The sequence below is a fragment of the Bos indicus genome, chromosome 12 (assembly GCF_029378745.1).
Source record: "Bos indicus isolate NIAB-ARS_2022 breed Sahiwal x Tharparkar chromosome 12, NIAB-ARS_B.indTharparkar_mat_pri_1.0, whole genome shotgun sequence".
NCBI lineage: Eukaryota > Metazoa > Chordata > Mammalia > Artiodactyla > Bovidae > Bos > Bos indicus.
The window spans coordinates 88,100,698-88,123,416 of NC_091771.1; the positions used below are offsets into that span (position 1 = coordinate 88,100,698).

Genomic DNA, 22,719 nt, shown 5'->3' on the forward strand with positions numbered 1-22,719 from the left:
TAGGACTGCCCCATCGCCATTGTTTCTTCTTTTGTGAAGAAGGAAACCGCAGGCCTCCGATGGAATCGGTCGTCTTGGGCCCATGGCAGAAGGCCAAGACTTAATACCTAACCTAACGACACTTCTGACTTCCCCGGAATGTGATCTTGCATCAGCCACCCTGGTATTTCCTGGTCGCCACTGGGGTGATCCTGACTCCTAGACCCCTTCCGTCTCTGGGAGGAGTGTGACCTTGCCTCCAACAATGCGTTCTTTGCTCACAGCCCGCTCGCTCCACTCACCTCCACCTTTAAAATCCTTTCCTGTCCTGCAGACCCCTGGAGCTACGCTTTTCTACTGGCGAGGCGGGATGCGGTCCAATTCACTGTAACCGAGCAGGACCCCTCGGGGCCTGTCCAGGACTGAGACAGGCCTTCCTCATATCCTCTGCTTTAGCTCTTCTCTGAAGTACCTGTAGGATAGATGACAGTATTTGATGCACATTTCCTGAGTTTTGCAGATGTGACACCCTCTACCCCCAGCAAAAGGAAGATGTTAAGTAAGTGATGACCACGAGCACACAGCCTGCTGGTACCTAAGGACTGAGAATGTTGACTCCTGAGACTCCACTCTGTTACCTCATCACCCGCCAGTCAGAGAACCCTGTACAAGCTGATCACATACCCTGCAACCCCAATCCTCACCTGGCTTTTTAAAATGCTTTGCCTGGGACATCCCTGGTGGTCCAATGGCTAAGACTCCAGGCTTCTGTTCCAGGGGCCCGGATTTGATTCCTGTTGGGGAACTAAATCCCACACGCCGCAAGGAGGACCTGGCATAGCCAAAGAAATAACTAAAAATTTTAAAAATGTTTTGCTGAAACCCTGGGGGAGCTTGGGGCTTTTTAGAACATGAGCCACACATCTCCTTGCCTGGCCCTGCAAAAAACCTAAATGTTGATACAGCCACTGTAGAAAACAATACGGAGATTCCTTTAAAAACTGAACATGGAATTAGCATGTGACCCAGCAATCCCACTACTGAGCAGATACGCTGAGAAAGCTGTAATTCAGACAAAAAACCCCACAAGTACCCAGTGCTTTACTGGAGTACTGTTCACAGTAATGAGGACCCAGAAGCCACCGAGATGTCCTTCGACAGATGAATGGATAAAGATGTGGTACTAGACACAGACACAATGGAGTGAAGGAAAGTTGCAAGGCTCGAGGTAGCCTGGAGTTAAAACTCCCCTCCAGGTCCTCCCCACCATTCTATGCAAAACAAAGAACTCTCTCACCCTAAGAAAAAATGGACATTAGGTTGGTTACGCCCAGCTCCCAGCCAGTCCAGCCTCTGGCCGATCTCCAAAATTCCTGGCCCCAGCCATTTAAGAGATAACTACTCGGAACAACCTTGGAGAAGAACAGGCTCCCTTAAGACTGTAACTTTCCACATACATGCCTATAGATCTTACTCATTTCTTAGGTTAGTGCAGCAGCTCACTAATCTGACTGCTGCCCCTTCTCGCCTCATTAAAGGTGATCTGTTCCTGTAAAGTGCCGGTCTCATTCTTTTCTGAACTTCGCCTTCTAGCTCCCTTACCCTACACAGAGTGCATGCTAACTTGCTTCAGTCATGTCCAATTCTGCCACCCCATGGACTGTAGTCCACCAGTCTCCTCTGTCCATGAGATTCTCCAGGCAAGAATACTGGAGTGGGTTGCCGTGCCCTCCTCCAGAGGACCTTCCCCATCCAGGGATCGAATCCGAGTCTCTTATGTCTCCTGCACTGACAGGCAGGTTTTTTCCTCCAGCACCACCCGAGAAGCACACAATGAATTATTACTGAGCCATAAAAAGGGACGAAATTGAGTCCGTGTCAGTGATGCGGGTGAACCTAGAGCTTGTCATGCAGAGTGAAGTAGGTCAGAAAGAAAAACACAAACATTGCATTTTAACGTTTATATACAGAATCTAGAAAAATGGGACTGGTGAACCTACTTACAGAGCATGAACAGGGGCACAGATGCAGAGAGCACACACAGATGCAGAGAGCACACTCGTGGACACGGAGGAGGGGCACAGATGCAGAGAGCACACTCGTGGGCACGGAGGGGGAGCTAGGGCAGAGCTGTCTTTTTTAAAAGTCATTTACTGATTTCCATTTTTTTTTGTCTATAACTCTTGGCTTATATGATCTTAGTTCCCTGACCAGGGATCTAACCCGTGCCCCCTGCAGTGGAAACACAAAGGCTTAGCCACTGGACCGCCAGGGAAGTCTCCCAGAGCTGTCTTTATAAGGATGTGCCAGGCCCGTCTCCCCACATGCTAAAGGTGGAAGCAGAAGCCCATGTGCAAGCACCAACCTATTATCAGTAGGCAGCATTCATCACACGTCCTTACCGCCAGCGATAAAAGAAGTGTTCACATACTGAGATACGGGGAAGTCATTCTGGCTGATACCTGATTTAAGCTGAACTCAGTGCTAACTAAAGTAGCCTGTTTATGGCCTCTCAAATGCTCATTGCACATCTGCTTTAATTGTTCAAGAAAAGGGCACATTGGCCAAAAGTGAAGAAGGTCCGTGTTGAAGATTAAATGCCTCCCGTCCTGGGACTCCAGCCCTGGTCCTCCCTTGATGCGAAGACTCCCTCCCTAGGTGCGAGGCCAGGCTGATCTGCCGTGTACGTGCTGATCTGTGTGTGTGTACGTGTGTGTGTGTGTGTGTTTCCTGGAAATATATCCCTGACTTGTTTAATGTTCTTTGTTCTGACAAGATGTAGAACTGCTGGAAACCCTGCTTCTCTGCAGTGCTTCCTCAGAGTCACCCGAGAAGCGGGCTTCCAAGCTAGTCCTCAGTTTGGCTCAAATAAAGCCCCTTTCCATTGGTATTGTAGACCGTTTATTGATTCGTCAGTTGACACCCAGCCTGTGCTGACGGCAGCGCTCTGCCCTCACCTCGGCCTGCCTGATTGCTCCCCAACCTCCCCCCAGAGTCCCTCCAGCACTGGAAACAGGCTGTTCAGAGAGCAAGCAGAACACTTCTCCTGAGTCCTGTCTGCTGACCTTTGACGCTAGACAAAAGTAGGGTCAGGGACTTTCTTCCCTGGAGGTCCAGTGATTAGGACTCCACGCTTCCAACGGAAGGGCTTGGGTTTGGTCCCTGATTGGCGAACTAGGATCTCACATGCTGTGTTGCAGGGCCAAAAAAAGAAAAAACAAGTGAAATCAGCAAAAAGAAAGAAAAATCCACCTGTAACACTGACCCACCAGTGCAACATCCAAGACCTTCTTTTTCTCACGGATTAATATAGATTTCACCATTTGGCTAAGGAAGTGAGTCTCAGGAAGGCTAGAGGTGTAAATCAACCAGCGTGGGGTAGGATAGATCACACTCAGATGCCTCCCTGCCTCCGTTTGGTGTCTGGGTCTCACTCGCTTCCACAGGAGCACTGAGTCATGTTCCCCAGCCCCTCCAAAAAAAAAAAAAAAACAGGTATGTTTAAGTCCTAGCCGCCAGCACCTCCGAAGTTGGGAGCGCAGTGTGAGAAGCCTGGTCAGGCACCGAGACCCGGAGCGTGTCTTAACTTCTGCAGAAGCGAAGCTGCACACCCTCTCGCTGTACTAATCATGGCGACATCAGATGCGTTCCTCCGGCCTTTTGCGTTTAAGGCAGACAGTGTGGTCTCTGCTTTTCCCTAGAGTGTTTATTGGTGATCTAAGCTGACATAAAACGCTATATCCTTATTATTCATCTTTCCTAATTGCTCCTCACATCTCCTAGATGGAGGTGATAAAACTTCAATGCTCAGATTTTTACTCAGTGATTCATGTGGCCTGTAGAATAAGCAAATGATTTTCCTCCACAAACTTGGACTGCATCGTTTTTTCCCTACCTAATAAGTTGGTTGACTATGCCAACCATTGTTTTAAATTTAATAGTACCATACTCCCTAAGCGTGATAAATGCAGCCTGGCTTCTCTCTTTTCTTTAACTTGCCCCTGAGTCAGCTATAAGAAATGACTCTGACCCATAAAATCATTATGCTCACAAAGCAAACAGAAGGTCTAATCCTCCTTAAGATTCTTCACTAGGTCTCCCTGCTTCCTGGATTGGATTCAGATTTCTGGATCTCACATTCAAGGCCACTTGCCAGTTTGCCAACATCTGCTTCAGGCTATTTATTCAAGACAGAATATAAGTGTGAATGTCAGACATCAACTCTTAGCAAGACCTGAAGATGTACCTTCTGCCGAGAAGAAAACATTTCGCAGAAACAATGGTGGATCAAGACTCTAGAAAGGTGTATGTTCCTCTCACTGCCAAGATAAAATTTCATAATTGACTCCTGAGTTCATTTCTAACTTCCCTCCAGCAGAAGTTCTACTTGAATGACATCTGAAGGATCAGACATAAATACAGAACTGTCTGGTAAGGATGGTTAGGTCTGGGCCAATTTGCAGAACTGCTTCAGAACTGATGATCATCCAAAATTACTCCCCTTGAGGACACTTCCTCCTAGAGACAGTCGAGGGTACTCCGGGTAAACGTGGAGCAACTGAAAAAGCTAACATCCCAGGATGAAGTGTGACCTGGAGCGTTGGGTACAGCACGCGATACAGCACAAGCTGAAATTTCTCCTCCTCAAAGCTGACGTGTGTGTGTGTGTGTGTGCGCGCGCGCGCCCTGAGGCATATCCAGCTCTTTGCAGCACCAGGCTCCTCTGCCCATGGAATTTCCCAGGCAAGAATACTGGAGCAGTTTGCCATTCCCCTCAGGGGATCTCTCCAACCCAGGGATTGAACCCAAGACTCTAGAGTTTCTTGCATAGACAGGCAGATTCTTTACCACTAGCGCCACCTGGGAAGCCTAAAGCTAACCTAAGTATTTTCCAATTGTTTAGGCTTTTAATATACTAGAGCTGTACTGCCCTGCATGGCAGACCATGTGTGCCTACCTAAATTTAAGTTAATTCAAATGTAAAATTTAGCCCCTCCGTTGCACTGGCCATGTTCCACGGACTCCATTGACACGGAGGCCTCATGGCTACCGGAGTAAAACACAGATAGAGAACGTTTCCATCATAGACAGATGAAGTGGACAACACTGTTGAAGTCTCCATTCCCAGGCATACTGCAAATGATTCCACCCTCAAGGAGCCACTTTGGCATAAAGATCCTTCTGAGCCAAAGACAACCAGGAAACAGCAGCCACCGGAGACGCTCTCTGCCCTCCACTGACAGCCTGCTGAGGGGCTGGCCCTCTGTCCCACCAGGAAGGGAAGGACAACCTGTGCCTCCGGAGGCGGTGACCGAGCCAGGGTGTCGGACAGACTAAGCCTCAGCGGGGAGCCCGTCCCCCGTAGTGTCCCCAGGCCCTGCCTCTCCACAATGTTCCACCCCTGAAAGCCCAAAGCCTGTTCCCTTTGTCTCGTCACTTCTCCACAGTTTCCCATCTTCTGTTAAAGTGGCATATATACCCGCCCCCTCCTAATCATACTGCTTCTTTGGGTCTTTTTTTTTTCTATGAAGGTCTCCTTTCATGGGAGAAAAGTTAAAATATTAACAACAAGTAAAATTTGTCTTTCCTCCTGTTCATCTGTCTTCTGTCAGTTTGATTCTCAGCCTTGTACCCTAATGGGCAGAGGAATGGCTTTCTTGGCTCCGTTACACAATTTGCCAAGAATAACTGAGAAACACAGCCTACTTTAGCAGAGGCTGAAACTCTGAGGTTGATGGAGCTTATGTGTCTTAGGTACAGAGGGTATGTCCACTCCAGTGACATCACCCAGCCACCCTTCTAGGCGGTTTCTGTAATTTTATTTTGGATAAAAATTTCGATTGAAAAAGATGTAGGGGAGGTATTTGAACCTTATTTGGCACTTGCTCCATTTAAATCCTAGATTATAGACAAAACCCAACCACATTTCTGTTCCTCTTACAGGACTTCAAAACAATATTATAAATCACAAACTAAATCAAAGATAAAATATAAGCAAAATGTATTACTAGATTAAGCATGTATGTTTTGAGAGCTGACAGAAACATTAGAGGCTATCTAATCTAATTCCAGTTTTTGGTGATGAAAACTCTATGACTCAGAAAGTCTAGACACCTCTCCCAAATTGTCCAAGCCATCGTGCAGGAATTAGATATCTTATATCCAGACTTAACGCAGCTTGTGTTTTTTCTTTGTGTTGTCACATGCTAGTAAAGAAATGATCAAAATTTTCCAAGCCAGGCTTCAGCAATACCTGAACTGTGAACTTCCTGATGTTCAAGCTGGTTTTAGAAAAGGCAGAGGAACTAGAAATCAAATTGCCAACATCTGCTGGGTCATGGAAAAAGCAAGAGAGTTCCAGAAAAACATCTATTTATGCTTTACTGACTATGCCAAAGCCTTTGACTGTGTGGATCACAATAAACTGTGGAAAATTCTGAAAGAGATGGGAATACCAGACCATCTGACTTGCCTCTTGAGAAACCTATATGCAGGTCAGGAAGCAACAGTTAGAACTGGACATGGAACAACGGACTGGTTCCAAATAGGAAAAGGAGTTCGTCAAGGCTGTATATTGTCACCCTGCTTATTTAACTTATATGCAGAGTACATCATGAGAAACACTGGACTGGAAGAAGCACAAGCTGGAATCAAGATTGCTGGGAGAAATATCAATAACCTCAGATATGCAGATGATACCACCCTTATGGCAGAAAGTGAAGAGGAACTCAAAAGCCTCTTGATGAAAGTGAAAGTGGAGAGTGAAAAAGTTGGCTTAAAGCTCAACATTCAGAAAATGAAGATCATGGCATCCGGTCCCATCACTTCATGGCAAATAGATGGGGAAACAGTGGAAACAGTGTCAGACTTTATTTTTCTGGGCTCCAAAATCACTGCAGATGGTGACTGCAGCCATGAAATTAAAAGACGCTTACTCCTTGGAAGGAAAGTTATGACCAACCTAGATAGCATATTCAAAAGCAGAGACGTTACTTTGCCAACAAAGGTTCATCTAGTCAAGGCTATGGTTTTTCCTGTGGTCATGTATGGATGTGAGAGTTGGACTGTGAGGAAGGCTGAGCACCGAAGAATTGATGCTTTTGAACTGTGGTGTTGGAGAAGACTCTTGAGAGTCCCTTGGACTGCAAGGAGATCCAACCAGTCCATTCTGAAGGAGATTAGCCCTGGGATTTCTTTGGAAGGAATGATGCTAAAGCTGAAAGTCCAGTACTTTGGCCACCTCATGCGAGGAGTTGACTCATTGGAAAAGACTCTGATGCTGGGAGGGATTGGGGGCAGGAGGAGAAGGGGACGACAGAGGATGAGGTGGCTGGATGGCATCACTGACTCGGTGGACATGAGTCTGGCTGAACTCTGGGAATTGGTGATGGACAGGGAGGCCTGACGTGCTGCGATTCATGGGGTCGCAAAGAGTCGGACACGACTGAGCGACTGAACTGAACTGATGTATTATACAATTACATAAAATTATATATACAACTTCATATTATTATTATTTTTGTCAGAAATGTGGGCCTTCTCAAGTCTTTGAGATTAGAGCTGTTGAGAAAAGCCTGTCACTTCATTTACCCGTGGTTGATACCTAAGTGTGCAAATGTGCATACACACACAGATAAATAAAACTAGATGTTTTATTTCCTCTCAGCCTAACTTCCTGACCAGGGATGAATAAGGTGAATCCCATGATCTCAGATTCAGCTCAGTGAGACTTATTTGGTACATGCGGGGAGAAAGGATGGAGAAACACGCTCCTGGATTTTACGCGAGAACACACTCAGCGCCCTCTGCAAACGTGACCGACGTGAGGAGCACTTTCATCATCAGCGATTTTAATCACGATTCTGTTCCCTGATTTCATCAAACTGACCAATGAGAAGAGGTTGCAGTGAAATTACAGAAGTCCATCCTCATCCTCCTACTGATGCAGCAACAGCTGAGGTAGAAGATCAGTCATAGCTCAGCCGATTAATACCAGAATCTAAGTTTTCACTGATTATTTTATTCATGTTTCTAAGAAAGCTGCTGAGGGACTTCCCTGGTGGTTCAGCAGCTAAGACTCCATGCTCCCAGCGTAGGGGGCTGGGATTTGATCCCTGGTCAGGGAACCAGATCCTACATGCACCAACTAAGATCAATTCACTTTAGTCGCTCAGTCGTGTGGAACTCTTTGTGACCCCATGGACTGCATACCAGGCTTTCCTGTCCATCACCAACTCCCGGAGCTTACTCAAACTCATGTCCATCGAGTCCGGGATGCCATCACACTGTCTCATCCTCTGTCGTCCCCTTCTCCTCCTGCACTCAATCTTTCCCAGCATCAGGGTCTTTTCAAATGAGTCAGTTCTTCCCATCAGGTGGCCAAAGTATTGGAGTTTCAGCTTCAGCATCAGTCCTTCCAATGAACACCCAGGACTGATCTCCTTTAGGAGGGACTGGTTGGATCTCCTTGTAGTCCAAGGGACTCTCAAGAGTCTTCTCCAACACCACAGTTCAAAAGCATCAATTCTTCAGCGGTCAGCTTTCTTCACCGTTCAAGTCTTACATATATACATGACCACTGGAAAAACCATAGCCTTGACTAGACGGACCTTTGTCGGCTAAGATCTGGTGAAGCCAAATAAATAAAATAAATACTTCTTAAAAACAAAACAAAACAAAACAGTCCTCAGGGACCGGCGGAGGCCAGCCCGTGGTGCAGCGGGCCCGGGTCCGAGACCCCCGGGAGTGAAGCCGGCTTCCAGCTAGAGCGCGGGGCGAGCAGCTCGCAAGTCCGCAGAGAGCTGTGACGCCCGCGGCCGCGCGGGGGCGACTGGGAGCCCGGAAGTCCGCGGGAGCGGCGGTCCCCGAGGCGGCGCGGGGGCGGCCGGGAGCCCGGAAGTCCGCGGATGGCGCTGGGTCCCGGCTGCCGGGCGGTCCGGGGCTGCCGGCCAGGTAAGAGCGCTCCCGGCCTTCCGGGGCATGGCCGTCCGGGCAGGGGCCGCGGTCGCCGGCGCCGCCGTGGTGGCGGTGCTCTCGGCCGCGCTGGCGCTCTACGGGCCGCCGCTGGACGCAGGTACTCGGCCGCGGGTCCGGGCGGGGGCGCCGCCGTGGGGGCCCCCGGGCGGGGGCGGCCGCCGAGTGACCCCGAGGGCCCGGCCTCGGCTGCCGAAGAGGCGGGAGGAGGAGCAGGGGGAGCCGGACGAGCGCGTCCTCGGTCCTCACGAGTCTGTGGAGACGTTCTTCACACGGTCGTTGGCCTGGGGCCTCCCTTGTCACGACGGCGTGGGGAGCCTCCCGCCCTCCGCCGTGGTGAAGAGGGGGCTCTGAGCCAGGCTCCCCCGAGAGGGGCCGGAACGGGAGACGCAGCCTGGCCGTGCCCCTCGGCAGCGGGCCCCCGGGGCGGCGCTGTGCGGGTGCTGGGCACCCAGTGCCCCCAGCTGCTGCGCTCCCCCGGGCACGCCTGCCCGGGCCCTTCCGCCCCCCGCACGCCCCCTCCGCCACGATTTGTTTGGAGATATTTTGTTGGTCGCTGTTCCCTAAAATCCATCCGTTCTGCTGTGGTCTGTCAAGATTTCTCTTTGAGTCTGAGGTTTCATCATTAGGCCGACTTGCTGAACTTTTTACCAGAAAAAAACCCAGAATTGCAGGTCACTGACTTCCCCTCCCGGCCTTATGGCATCTCCAGGTTAATTTAAAGATTGTTGTCACTGGTTCCAAATTAGCCACAGTTCACATGAAGTTGTTGGAGACCGCACAGTTGTGAGTGGCAAGTAATTCTAGAAAACAGCCCAGGGTAAAGAAATCTGTTTACCTCTCCTCAGCTACATTCGTTGAACCCAAAAACCAGACAGGTTTGACCTGTTCCTCCAGATTCAGAATTGTATGAAGACAAACTGCTTAATGGCGTAAATTTCAAGTTGCCTCTCCTCACGTCCTTTTTATCCTTAGGTTTGGTGTGCATGTTTCAGCATTTCTGTGGGAAAGTCCAAATGGTGTATGTTAGAGAGCTAGCTGAAACTTGCTTTTCTGTGGAGTATAGGGAAATTTAATTCATCTTCCTTTGGCTCTTTCGCGAACACGTGTTCATCTCAGGTGAGTGTTACGGATGAGCAGTGTGGTTGTGCTTTGCATTCATACGATTGCAGTTAACTAAAACTCCTGTACTTCTCAAGAGTGATAGGATTTTTTTTTCCAGCAGTGATTTTTTTTTTTTTTTTTTTTTACCCATCACAGATTGCTTTCAGAAGGCACATGAGAAGCATTTGATTTGTCTTTTGGTTGGTGGTGTGATTGACTTTTTTTTTAATTAAATTTTTTTTCTGCCTGAAAATGACAGCATTTTGGTAAAATGCTGTGTTCTGCCCAGGCTTATCCATTCGTAACCGTGGCGTCTTCGCAGGTCTGTCCTGAGTCTCAGTTTCCTTCTCTGTAAAAGAAGGATAATCTGGCTTCCGCTAGAGTGAACCGCGATGCTTTTAATTCATCAGACATTTACTGCGTGGCTTATTTTGTGCCAGACTCTGTCCAGAGTGGTTGAGGGTGGAGTCCAGCCCTAAAGTCACAGGTGGGAACCCTACCTACAGCATTCTGCAGAGGCTGAGGTAGAGGTGTAGTCCTAGGGGTATTTTGTGTGAAGCTAGGTGCTTAGATTAAAGTAATGGTAACTGATAAGCAGAGCATTGTAAGGAGCCCAGCGTAGTCCTCGAGTGACTGGTAAGTTTGGGTTCAGCTTCTAGCCTTTAGAAAGCACCCATGTTTACTGTCCTCGGGCACTTGGAGGGGCGGCCTTTCTCTGATGTGCTCACATTGACCAGTCATGTTGAAACAGGCGCCTGGAGAGCACTTGACCGCACAGACGGCCGTCAGTGGTTGGCAGGGCCGCCCCTAAATTCTCCTGCAGCAGCTCAGGTTCCCGTCCTGCAGCTGGCCGGGGTGCCCACACAGCTGTGTCTCACAGCCACTGTGCACGCTGGGAGGACAGCGCATGGCTGGGGATTCGGGGTGCAGATGGGACCGAGGCAGGGGCGAGGAGTGAGAGCTGGTTGTTGGCCCAGCACCTCGGTGGCGTGTCAGGTTGGACCGGAATCGAGGGTCAGTGGCTAGGCTGATGGTTGAGCAAGCCTTCCTGTGCCTTTTCATGGCCAAAGGTTTATAGAGGTTCTGTTTGGAGTTTTAATCCTGTGTTGATTTGGAAGAAAGTGGGAAGGTGTTTGGTTGGATGGTAATTGATATTCTTTTTACATCTTGGGGTCTAAGCATCTGATGTATCAACTAAGGAGGCATTTACATCTACTCACTAAAGAATATTACTTGAATAATTTTGTTGAATGAAAAGTAAAACAGTATGAGCAATATTAAGATCAAGCTGTTTTGCCATATGGAGCTGAGTCAGCTTCTTCTGGTCTTCACTTGACCTTATGACCCACATGTAGTTTTTCTGCACTGCCAAGATAATGGGAAGATAAAAATATTGGATGCCTTTTATGTGAAAGTGTTGTTCGTATCAGCATAGATCCTTTAATTCTAGAGAAAATGCGTGCTTTATTACTCATTTATACACTGGGCTCTACGGAACATAGAATTTCTCTCACAGTTGAGATGTTTTAAATAATATGGCAAAACATACAGCACAGGAAGTTTTTCAAGAAAGGCCGATTAAAATTGGCTGTTTATACATAGTTCAGGGATCAGACTATTTTAAAATGCTACTTTGGGGACTTCCCTGGCTGTCCCGTGATTAAGATTCCATGCTTCCACTGTGGTAGGGGGGGGCGGCCACAGGTTCAATCTTGGTCAGGGAACTGAGATCCTTTGTGTTTTGTGGCATGGCCATAAAAGTAAAAAACCACTTTGAGCCCAGTGTAAGATGTGTTCTTTATTTAGAATGCCATTTCCAGTTGATTAGATACTTGATTCGTATCTTTAACTGAGTATGGGAGCCAAGACTAGAAAACTAAATCGGGAAGAACATGAACCTGTCTGGCCTGAATAGACAGTGGGAGTATCAAAGGGGGAGAGGGGACCTCATAGCTTGCAGGAAGATTGTGGTGAGTATGTGTAGCTCAGTGAGGAGTAGTGCATTTAGGAAAGCTTTCTAAGGGTTAAGTAGGTTTTCAAGACGTCTGATAGGTATCAGAGTAAACCTGGTACTTAACCGCGGGTGCTAGTGTTGTGGTATTTCTAAACCTCATTTTCTTATGGAAATGAAATCGTGAAACCGCTGAATAAAAATCTGCAGCATTCATGTTAAGTCAGCTTTGGGAAGTATTTTGATTAACGTCTGTTTTTTTTAATATATATTGATAGCTCTTTACTTTTCTGAACATTTTCCTGTTTTTCAGTGTTAAAAAGAGCATTTTCGCTGCATAAAGCACACTCAGTAAAGGACATGGAAAGCATTTTGCAGCTGGTGAGAAGCGTGGTCCCTGCCCTGACCACCAAGAAGCACAAAGGGCAGGACGGGAGGATCGGCGTGGTGGGAGGCTGCCGGGAGTAAGTGACGCAGCAGCCGCCCATCCGTCTGTCTGTCTGTCTAGCTGGACTCCAGGAATCATTTCCAAGTGTCAGCTGATACTATGGCAGTATTTTCCATGACGAACGTTTGATTGAACAGCAGAGAAAGCAGGGGGCCCTGACTGGGCGAGGGATCGTGGCCTCCGCTCGCTGTTGCTCTCGGGCTGGGTCCTGCCCCTGTGGCACCGGCCAGTCCAGGTGGTCCGTGGTCCCCTCGAGCACACTCCCTCTCTGCAGGGGCCTTAGGCGAACTCTCGCTGGCTTCTCAGACCTCCGGATCTTTTGCCTTTTGGTTTCCCCCTAACACGCGTCCCCACCCGTCCTCCTGCCAACAGAGCCCCGGTCTTGTTCACTCGGTGTTGCCTTTTCTCTCACGTGCACCTGTGGGCATTTCCCGTAACTCCAGTGCTTTCTACGTCTCTATTAGTCTAGAGAGAAGTGTCGTTTTTATAGTGTTAATCATCTCATCAAGTGTCTATCTCTGCTGTGCTTTAACAGGTTTCAAACTTTTCCCTGTACAATTACCATGTGTTTTTACAGGGTTAATTCCTAGAAAGTTTATGATTTTTGCTGATATTGTAGATGCTATTATATTTTGCAATTAATTATTCCTGGAATTGAAAAACATTTTTTTCAGTTGATAGAATCTTGCTGAACTAGTGTGTGCTAGGAGACAGGTTTCTGTTGAGGTCTGGGTAGTGCTGGCCTCATGCTCACTTTTGACTTAAGTATTTCCTTAGGTACACTGGAGCCCCCTATTTTGCAGCGATCTCCGCTCTCAAAGTGGTATGTTTGCTTATAGCTTCTTTGTTAGGATTTTTTTAGTGAAAGTGTTGGATCATTTAAATATGACTGCAGCAAATGTTTTCTGATAAAAACCTAAATAACGTTTCAGGTGACCTCGGGTGAGAGACACGTTTAAATCTACCCTGACCTTTTGTGTAGCCACAGAGTAACTCAGATGGGGACTCATTTTTCTCTTAAATTCAAGTTTTATTAAAAGTGCTCCTTGCTACAGTGATCGCGGGCTGCCTTTTCACGCCTCGCGCAAGCAGTGGACACCTTTTCACCGTGGCCACTGCCTGGGCATTTTGATCATGCGCATCCCGAAGGCCTGGTGGCCCGGGGACCGTGAGGTGGACCCTGCAGCCCGCAGACCTCACGGTGACGCCGCTTGGCGGCTGGTGACCTGCCCCTTGCTCAGTCGCTCAGTCATGTCCGGCTCTTGGCGACCCCCTGGACTGCAGCGTGCCAGGCTCCTCTTGGGCGGCAGCAGTGTCCGCCTTTCCTTCCAGGCCTTTCTCAGGCTCTGCCGCTGGCCAGCACCCTCTCATCCGCCTCCTGGCGGGGGGCGAGCTGCGGCGGCCAGCGTGCCTGCGGACTGTGCTGCGGGTTGGGGCGGCTGCGGCAGGGCCGCGTGCTCTGTGGGCTGCCGGGCGAGCCCCCCCGAGCCACCTGCTGTGTCCCCCCCACCCCAGGGCGCGGACCTGTCCCACGTGTTCTGCACCCAGGAGGCCGCGCCCGTGATCAAGGCCTACAGCCCGGAGCTGATCGTGCACCCCGTCCTGTGAGTGGGGCGGGGCCACGGGGTCCCCGCACAGGTAGCGCGGGGTGCGCGAGGCAGGTGCGGTGGTGCGTGGGCTGAGGGTGGGCAGTGGCACAGGGCGTGGCGTCCGGTGAGGCCGAGGACGCGGGGAGGCGCGGAAAGGGTGTAGCAGCTCCTGCTGGAGGCGCTCCGCGTGGGCGCTCAGGACTGGTCAGGCGACTGGACAGGTGGTCGTGAGCCTCATCGTAAGGGCTTTGGCTTTCACTTACGTGAGACGGGAGCCCGCGGTTTCCTCAAGTGCCCGCCTACATGAGACGGGAGCCCGCTGTTTCCTCAAGTGCCCTTCTAGCTTTCTGAACGTCACAGCGGCTCTGCTGGAGCCTGATGCTTTAAAAGGCTCGTCAGGCCGCTGCGTTGAGAATAAGCCCTTGGGGCTCAGGAGCGGCAGGAGTCCCACCGGGAGGCGCTCGTCGGGTCTTGGGGGTGCCCTGCGGAGGAGAAGGGCCGGGCGGATGGTGTTTAAGCTGAGGCAGGGGTGTGGGTGGCGGGGGAGGGCTCGGTGTGGAGGCAGCAGGGAGTAGGTGGGCGTGGGGGGTGGTGGGCGTGGGGGAGGCCAGGAGGGCGTCCTGCAGCCGGGTGGACCGTCCTGGAGGAGCCCCGGCTCAGGTCCTGGGACAGGAAAAGGACCCTGGGGGAAATCTGCCAAAAGTCTGTAGTTTGATTAGTAAAGGAAACAAGCATGAAAATAAGCCGCTGGCGCGTCTCTTCTTGTTCAGGGACAGCCCGGAGGCCGTCCGCGATGTGGAGCAGTGGCTGCCCCGACTGCACGCCCTGGTGGTGGGGCCCGGCCTCGGCAGGGATGACGCTCTGCTGGAAAACGTCAAGGTAACCGCGGCCTCTCCCAGGAGACTGCTCTGGTTGCGGGAAGTCTGACACACATCATGTCTCCTGCTGCTTGTCATCCTGTGAGGCTCATGGTGGGGAGTTGGGGTTTGGGGACGGAGGAGCAGGGGGTGTGAGGAGAGATGCGTGTAGAGCAAGACCGTGCTGGGCGGGCCCCTGCGGGGCGCGAGCCCTCGTGCTGTGGCTGGGGCGGCCACTGCGGGTCCCGCGTGATGCGGGTCCCAGTGTCAGGGCCAAGTGGCGTCCACAGTGGCCCGGCTCGGGTCAGGCTCGCGGTGCCCTCCCTGCCAGGGCCTCCGGCAGCCTGCTTGGCTCGCGGTCTGGCACTCGTTTGGGGGAGGCGTGCCCCGGTCATAGAGAGCCACGTCTGCAGAGCGCTCTGCACGGGCCTGGTTGGTGCGGGACTCAGAACAGCTGGTGCCCAGGGGCGTCCCTGTCACCGTGACCCGGGGGAGGGGTACTTCTGAGTTCTGATGACCTCACTGGTCGCGTAAGCCGTGCATTTGATGGAGGTGTGTGTGCGGGTAGTACTTTCCTAGCCGTCTGATGGGTAAAGAACAGTTTAAGGGCAGCATGTGTGGGCTTTAGCAGAACAGTGAGAGCTTGAATGTTCTCACTTAGGGTCCCTTCCACAACTCGTTCCAGCCTTTGGAGTGGAAGTTGGGGCCAGAGATGCCGCACCCTCGAGCCTGCGGCCTGTCGCTGAGCAGGGGCTGCGGCCGCGCCAGGCGGGGCAGGGCTGGCCAGGGCACACGTCTGTGACGCTGGCGCCGACAGTCGGACCAGTCATCACACACGGTGTGGTCGGGCGCGCCCCTCCGCAGCCTCTCAGCGTGTGTGTCCTTCTGGACCCACAGACTTACTGCCGGCCCGCAGGGACCGAGCTGCCGAGGGCGGCGACTGATGCGAGGGGTGCTTGTTTACAGACGGTCCGTGTCGAGGGCCTGTCCTCACCCACCCAGGTGGCGAGCACCCAAGCAAACTTTGACATGTTATCTGCCTGGAATACCTTTCATCTTTTCTTAGAACCATCTTACAGACACGTGGGCTGTGCTCAATCAAGGAATACTGTATCCAAAATACTAATTTAAAAGTGATTTTTATAGACACGTGAAAACATAATCTGTATCAAGAGGGTTTGGGGGTGAATTTGAGGTGATGAAAGCCGGGATTCTCTGTGCTTCAAGTTCTTTGTCATTTTTAAAAATTCATACTAAAATGTTTAGTGTGTTTATCTTTAAAAAAAAAATAAAAGGTACTCTGCAGTGTGTGAGTTAGAGGTTGGGAGTGAGTGAGCGTAGACCTGCTGGAGCGTCTGTGGCACGGACCGGGCCCCAGCTAACACGTGGGCGTGCCCTCTGCTGGCCCCTCTCACCTCCCCCGGTGCTGCCCAGTCACAGACATTAGTAGGTCTTTCCTGAGCGAGGTCGCCATCTGGTGTGAGCTGTTCAACAGCCTGTCTGCAGCTGGGCAGAAAGGGTGTGGGGCTCCTTTCTCAGTTGATGGAAATGTCATCCTGAAACTGATCGTGGTGATGGCTGAAAACTGTACACTTTAAATGAATGAATTGAATGGCATGTAAAAATCGCAGTAAATTAAAAAGAACAATCCCTTGTTGCGTGACCACCTCAGGGAGGCAGATCCCCGGCCGCGTGACCACCTCAGGGAGGTAGTTTCTCCGGGACCGAGCGTCCTGCTTTCCTTCAGCGATTCTGGCAGGACTTTTACGCGGCAGTGCGCTCATTCACAGAGCGCAGTCGCGTGGCTTCTAGTGGATTCACAGAGTTCGCAGCCATCGCTGCAGTCAGTTCTAGGACACTTGCATCAAGCCAGAGAAGAGCCTTGTTCACTGTTGATGGTTACAGTCACTCATTTATAGACACGCGAAATGTGACTTACGAGAAGTGTGTATAAACAGAAGAGCTGGGCGCTTCTCGGGGCGTCAGATTTCTGACCCGAGTGCTGAGGGTCCGTGACTGTTAGGAGTTTGGAGACGATGGCTCGGGGCCGGCCTGCGTGGACTGGCCTGGACCCAGCACCAGTGGCGGTCCTGTGCTCGTGTGCTCAGCGTTCACACCGGCCCTGCAGACGGGCTTTTCTCTTTGTGGTCACACTTGCTTCACGATTTCCCGTGTGTGTGTTGATGGCCTGTGTGGAGTCCGTCAGAACCGCTGCTGCTTTCAGCTCTCCTCAGGCGACGGGCTCAGTGCTTAGCTGCCTTCCTTTCTTGCAGGGCATTCTAGAAGCATCCAAGGCCAGGGGCATCCCCGTGGTCATCGACGCAGTGAGTGTGGCCCCTGCCCTGCCCTCCCCTCACCACGGCCCCCGCGGCTGCTCCTGAGTGACCTGAGTCCTTGTCTGCAGGACGGGCTCTGGCTTATCGCCCAGCAGCCGGCCCTCATCCAGGGCTACCGGAAGGCGGTCCTCACCCCCAACCACGTGGAGTTTGGCAGACTGTCCGAGGCCGTGGTGAGTCAGCCAGCCACAGGCAAGTGACTGTGCGCTCCAGGGCATCCTCTGGTCAGCGTCCTTGATGGGGTGAGAGCTGGGTGGTGGACTCGGGGGTCAGCCCGGCCTCTGGGCTCCCCTGGGTGATCGCTTCGTCCCTGCCCTGCGTCCCCTCCTCTAAGAGGTGGGGTGGGACGGGGTCCACGTCATAGGGTTTGCGAGGATGAGATCAAACCGCACTGCTGACCCCACAGCATGGGGCTGGGTGCTGCCGTCTGCAAGCTGCTGAGAGCCTGAGGGTCCGTCAGTTGACCCTCGCTCCGCGCGGTTCCTCCACACATGCGGCTCTGCCTCCGTGGATTCGGCCAGCCTGATTGTAGTTACTGTGGAAGAAAGTCCACACGTAAGGACCGCGCCATTCACACCAAAATTGTTGAAGGGTCAGCTGCGTCTGTCCACCCAGCGTCCTTACGGGTTAGCCCATGTGTGTCTGCTCTGTATCCTTCGGAGCTGGGTCACTTGGGCAAACCTGCAGACTCCCTGCCCTGCGGTGTTTCTGCCCTGAGGGCTGTGTTACTGTCCCGCCTGGAGCGTGGGTGGTCTGGGCCTCAGGGATGAGCTCGTCTGGCTGTTGGGAGGTGGGAGTCACAGGCCCCCAGACGAGTCGGGACCCAGGCAGACGGGCTCTTCCGTGTCCGATGAGCACCGTGTCTCTGGTCCTGTCTAGCTGGGGGCGCCCCTGGATGGCGGGGACCGTCATGGAGCTGTGCTGAGACTCAGCCAGGCCCTGGGCAACGTCACCGTGGTGCAGAAGGGGGAGCAGGACGTGATCTCTGATGGCGAGCAGGGTGAGTGGCCGCAGACGTCACACCGCATGTCAGTCAGTTGGCACAGCCACGCTGGGCACCAGCCCCAGGAGGACCGCTTGTCCGCAACCTCAGGAAGCCCGGCTTTGTCCTGTCTCTCGGTGTTCTGCACGGGGAGGTGGTCTCGATGGGGCGTGCGGGCCCAGGCTGGCCCCAGTGTGGCGGCTGATGCTCCTTCCCTGCCGTGTGCGACGGCCCAGGGAGGGCCGCCCCCCTCACTGCAGGCAGACATGGGGACCGAGTATCTTCCTGCTGCTTGTTCAGTTTTACAAAAGCACCCAGAAAGCGGAAACACCAAGGAGCGGCCGGTGGCGCGGGAGCCCCCAGGCACCAAGCACAGCCTTGGGGGCCACCTGCCTGTGTCCTCACCGGGGCTCCGGGCTCAGTGCACGACGCCTCTGCTCCCTGCAGGGTCCTCCCGCTGTTATAGTCCCCTGGAGGCACCAGGCCCAGCGGGCAGTGACTAGACAACTGGACACGCAGGGCTGCTGACCGGGTCACGGGAACCAGGAGGCAGAGAAGCACAGGCTTGGGCACGTGTGTGTACTAGCACACACTCACTACAGACACGCACTCACACACCACACACGTGCGCATGCGCACACATGCTGGATAGGAGACGCAGCGAGCATTCTCCAAGGGACCCTGAGGCCTGTGGGTCCTTCAGATGCTAGAAGGTGCTCTGATCCCTGACACAGTCAGAGTCACGACTGCTTCAGACATTTTCAAAGAAAACAGAAACTTCTCACGGCGCAGACAAGTCCCAGCCGGGGCGCCACCAGCTCCGAGTCTCCTGGAGGACAGGGGCCCCGGGGGTGGGCGCGCTCATCCCCTCAGACCCTGGGTGCTGCTTGGGGGGCAGCCTCCTGCTGTGCTTGCCTGGAGGCTGCCGCGTGGGGACGGGGGATAGAGGGCGCCCCCAACACCTCCTCTTCTCCGCAGTGCTCGAGTGCAGCCAGGAGGGCAGCGGCCGCAGGTGCGGGGGGCAGGGGGACCTCCTGTCAGGCTCCCTGGGCGTCCTGGCACACTGGGCCCTCCGCGCCGGCCCCCAGAAGACTGGCGGGTAAGTCCCGTCTTGTTTCTCATGTTTCAGCAGCTCTTGTGTACAGTAAGGAGCAGACTGGAATGCTCCCTGTGAAACACCGGTGTCATGGGGAGAGCTCCCAGGCCTGGCCAGGTTGATCCCTGCCACTAGTCTGGCCACAGGAAGTGGCCCTGTCCCCCTGGCTGGATGGCCTCCAGGGCATGGGTGGTTCTCCCTGCTCCCACCCCTGTTGGTATGGGAGATGCTGCCTGGGGCTCTGCAACGCCTGCTCTCAGAACAGCTGTCATGGTGGGGGACACGCAGGCGGGGGGAGCTCCTGTTGACAGATGAGTCTCCACGAGGCAGCCGGGCTCTGAGCTGGGGGTCCCCTCCCCAGATGGTGTAGAGGGATCTGGGGCACCCCCACCCCTTGGGACCTAGACCTCTGCTCTGCACCCATCCTGGCCAGTGATGGTGCCAGGCTGCAGGGTCACCGCAAACCTGACCGGCACACCCGTGGGGTGTGTACAGACAGGGTGCTGGCGGGTCCAGCGACGTGGTGAGCAGGTGTCCCCGGGGGTGTGAGTGACGTGGTGAACAAGTGTCCCGGGGGGTGTGAGTGATGTGGTGAACAGGTGTCCCCGGGGGTGTGAGTGATGTGGTGAACAGGTGTCCCCGGGGGTGTGAGTGATGTGGCGAGCAGGTGTCCCCGGGGGTGTGAGTGATGTGGCGAGCAGGTGTCCCCGGGGGGTGAGTGACGTGGCGAACAGGTGTCCCCGGGGGGGTGTGAGCGACGTGGCGAACAGGTGTCCCCGGGGGTGTGAGCGACGTGGCGAACAGGTGTCCCCGGGGGTGTGAGCGACGTGGTGAGCAGGTGTCCCCGGGGGTGTGAGCGACGTGGCGAGCAGGTGTCCCCGGGGGTGTGAGCGACGTGGCGAGCAGGTGTCCCCGGGGGTGTGAGCGACGTGGCGAGCAGGTGTCCCCGGGGGTGTGAGTGATGTGGCGAGCAGGTGTCCCCGGGGGTGTGAGTGATGTGGCGAGCAGGTGTCCCCGGGGGGGTGAGTGACGTGGCGAGCAGGTGTCCCCGGGGGTGTGAGTGACGTGGCGAGCAGATGCCCCAGGTCTCAGTGACCTGGCGAGCAGGTGTGCCCGGCCTCAGCATCCTCCAGGTCCTAGAACACAGCGGGCACTGACGCTGACCAGGTGCTGTGTGTGGTCACCTGGGGCGACAGCGGTGTCCTGACCCTTCCCACATGCACAGCTGTTTGACGCTCATCCATCAGGATCGTCCATATCCCAGTTACCAGCTGTGCTCACTGTAGGGAGGCTTCTCGGAGGCCCTTAGATTCGAGCTTACCAGCGTGGGTCCCGGGACGGCAGGCAGGACGCGCAGGGTGCAGTGGCCGCCCCTGAGACCTCTCCCCGCAGGCCCAGCCCGCTGCTCGTGGCCGCCTTCGGCGCCTGCGCCCTCACCCGACAGTGCAGCCAGCAGGCCTTCCAGAAGCACGGACGCGCCACCACCACCTCCGACATGGTCGCCGAGGTCGGGCCCGCCTTCCGCAGGCTCTTCGAGGCCTGAGCCGGAGCCGCTGGAGGGCGGGTGCCGTCTGCCCGCGTCCTCCGAGAGGTCTCCGCTGTGCAGGTTGACACAACGCCAGTTTGGAACTTAGAGCTTTCTGCCTAAACTGATACGGAACGGTGTTGGTGAACTTCCCTCAGTCTCTGCAGCTTCAGAAAAGAACGTAGAGCATCGCGTGACAAGACAGTCTGACAGCGGCTCAGCTGGGCCGTGGGCTCCGCTGCTGCCTGGAGCGGACCCCGCGTCTGAGCGTCGTGTTCCTGCGAGAAGGGCCCTCACTAGCAGGCCTCCTGGGGGTCCCGTCTCTCGTTCCTAACTGTGTGTGAATCATGTTTTAAGTTGAGGTCCCGCAAAGGTTGTGGTGGTCATTCTTTAGTTCATTTTGGCGTTTTAAACAGTTATTAGGTCGCACACATCTGGGCAGAAATATTCAGCATTGGTTGGTTAATTGGCTGAAGTTTTCCAGAATAGTCAGCGATCTGTCAGAACTGAAAATGCTGGAGGCCCCTGGGAAAACCACCGAAGGAAATGACGAACCCCGGCCCCCGAGTGTGCAGGGCAGCTCTGGGACACCTCACTTTGACGTGTCCATGCAAAGGCGGGCGTGGTGACAGGCCTGCGGTGAGGGGTGCCCAGGGCTCCCAAGTCAGGTCCCCGGTGGGGGCCCAAGCTGCCCGGCACCTGCTGGTGGGGCAGGACCGCAGGGCCTCTGCCTCGAGGCAGGGTGGGGGGTGCTCTCAGAACGTTCAGAACGCGCGCTCTCTGTACTGAGCTGTCTTGTCGGCATGGGGTCGGCCTGTGTGGCGCCTGGTGGCCCGTCTCGTTTCTCCGAGGGGTTGATTACAGCCCTGAGTGCGCTATCCACGTGCCTTCTGCAGGGCAGGCCTGGCCCGAGTCCGTACATCTGTCCTCAGTGATCCCTGCTCTGTGTTCAGACAAAAGATCCCAGTTGCTTTGAATAGGCTGGAGTTAAGGTTTCTTTAAAATTGTGGCTCACTTACACCTAACGGTAGAAAAGCTTCGCTACTGCCGTGGACTCTCTTCCTTTGGGGAATTACACCTAATAAAAGGCAGATGTGGTTGATTTCACTGGCGAGAGCTGTGTATTTTTTGCTCAAACAGCCAGAATTCACCTTCAGTTTGGTCCTCAGCGAGGACGTTGTCAGACACGGGGATGAATACACAGCTGCCCACCCAGCTGCCAGTGCGGTCCACGGGTGCCCGTCGTGCTGCTAAAGCGGAGTGATCAGCCCGGCATGAGCAGCTTCTCCCCGCGGAAGACGTAAGGCAGCAGCCACAGGAACCACTGCGTCTCTGCACCCCTCTGCTTGACGGGGCAGCTAGGCGATGCTCCTGAATGAAGGGAGTGCCTGCCCCCTGGCTCCTCTGCAAACCGGGCGTTCACCAGCTCCAGGCAGGACACCACCCCCCGGGGCAGGTCCGACGCAGCCGTTGGCCAGTCCCCTGCAGGACTGAGCACCTGTCAGCCTCCCCCAGGGGCCAGCCGCCTGCCCTCAGGGGTTTCACTCTGCTCTGCAGGGTCCCTCGCTGCAGGCCAGCTTGTGGACGGGCCCCTCCTCTAGAACAAGGGTCCCTGCCTGTTGGGGCAGCACGGTCGGTGAGGAAGTTAACACGGCTGCCAGGCTGTCCTGCTGCCCGGGGCAGAGCCGTGGACTAGTTCTGGACGAACTGGGAGCCTGGCTGAGAGCTGGAGCAGCAGGCAGGCCCCCCCGTTTCCTGCCGGTGTCCTGCACAGCTGGGGCTCCCCGCCTGCGACAACAGGGAGACAGGGTGAGGCCGCCGGCCAGCTCGGTCCCTGCTCACCCTGCCGGCTTCCACCGCGCCACCGACACCCTCACAG

At 53.9% G+C, this 22,719-nt stretch overlaps 1 protein-coding gene across 3 annotated transcripts; it reads left to right on the forward strand.

Moving 5' to 3' along the window:
* Positions 1 to 8,799: 8,799 nt before the first annotated feature.
* On the forward strand, positions 8,800 to 21,947 carry NAXD (NAD(P)HX dehydratase). 3 transcript variants are annotated; one of them, XM_070800488.1, is made up of 11 exons: positions 8,931 to 9,052; positions 9,928 to 10,071; positions 12,321 to 12,471; positions 13,233 to 13,278; positions 13,971 to 14,059; positions 14,815 to 14,923; positions 17,175 to 17,225; positions 17,306 to 17,410; positions 18,117 to 18,237; positions 19,198 to 19,318; positions 20,708 to 21,947. In XM_070800488.1, exons 3-11 carry the CDS (start codon positions 12,368 to 12,370, stop codon positions 20,856 to 20,858), a joined length of 897 nt encoding a protein of 298 aa, XP_070656589.1. In that variant the 5' UTR covers positions 8,931 to 9,052; positions 9,928 to 10,071; positions 12,321 to 12,367; the 3' UTR covers positions 20,859 to 21,947. The 3 variants fall into 3 exon arrangements, with proteins under 3 accessions (XP_070656588.1, XP_070656587.1, XP_070656589.1); XM_070800487.1 differs by lacking the exon at positions 9,928 to 10,071 and having other exon boundaries at positions 8,800 to 8,931; XM_070800486.1 differs by lacking the exon at positions 9,928 to 10,071 and having other exon boundaries at positions 8,921 to 9,052.
* Positions 21,948 to 22,719: the final 772 nt, after the last annotated feature.

What these genes read in the sequence shown, in the direction of transcription:
- NAXD (XM_070800486.1), top strand. Translation starts at nt 8,959, where the DNA reads ATGGCCGTCCGGGCAGGGGCCGCGGTCGCCGGCGCCGCCGTGGTGGCG. An exon ending in GTGGTGGGAGGCTGCCGGGA is followed by an intron (nt 12,472 to 13,232) that starts GTAAGTGACGCA and finishes GTATTTCCTTAG; the next exon opens with GTACACTGGAGCCCCCTATT. An exon ending in GCAGACTGTCCGAGGCCGTG is followed by an intron (nt 17,411 to 18,116) that starts GTGAGTCAGCCA and finishes GGTCCTGTCTAG; the next exon opens with CTGGGGGCGCCCCTGGATGG.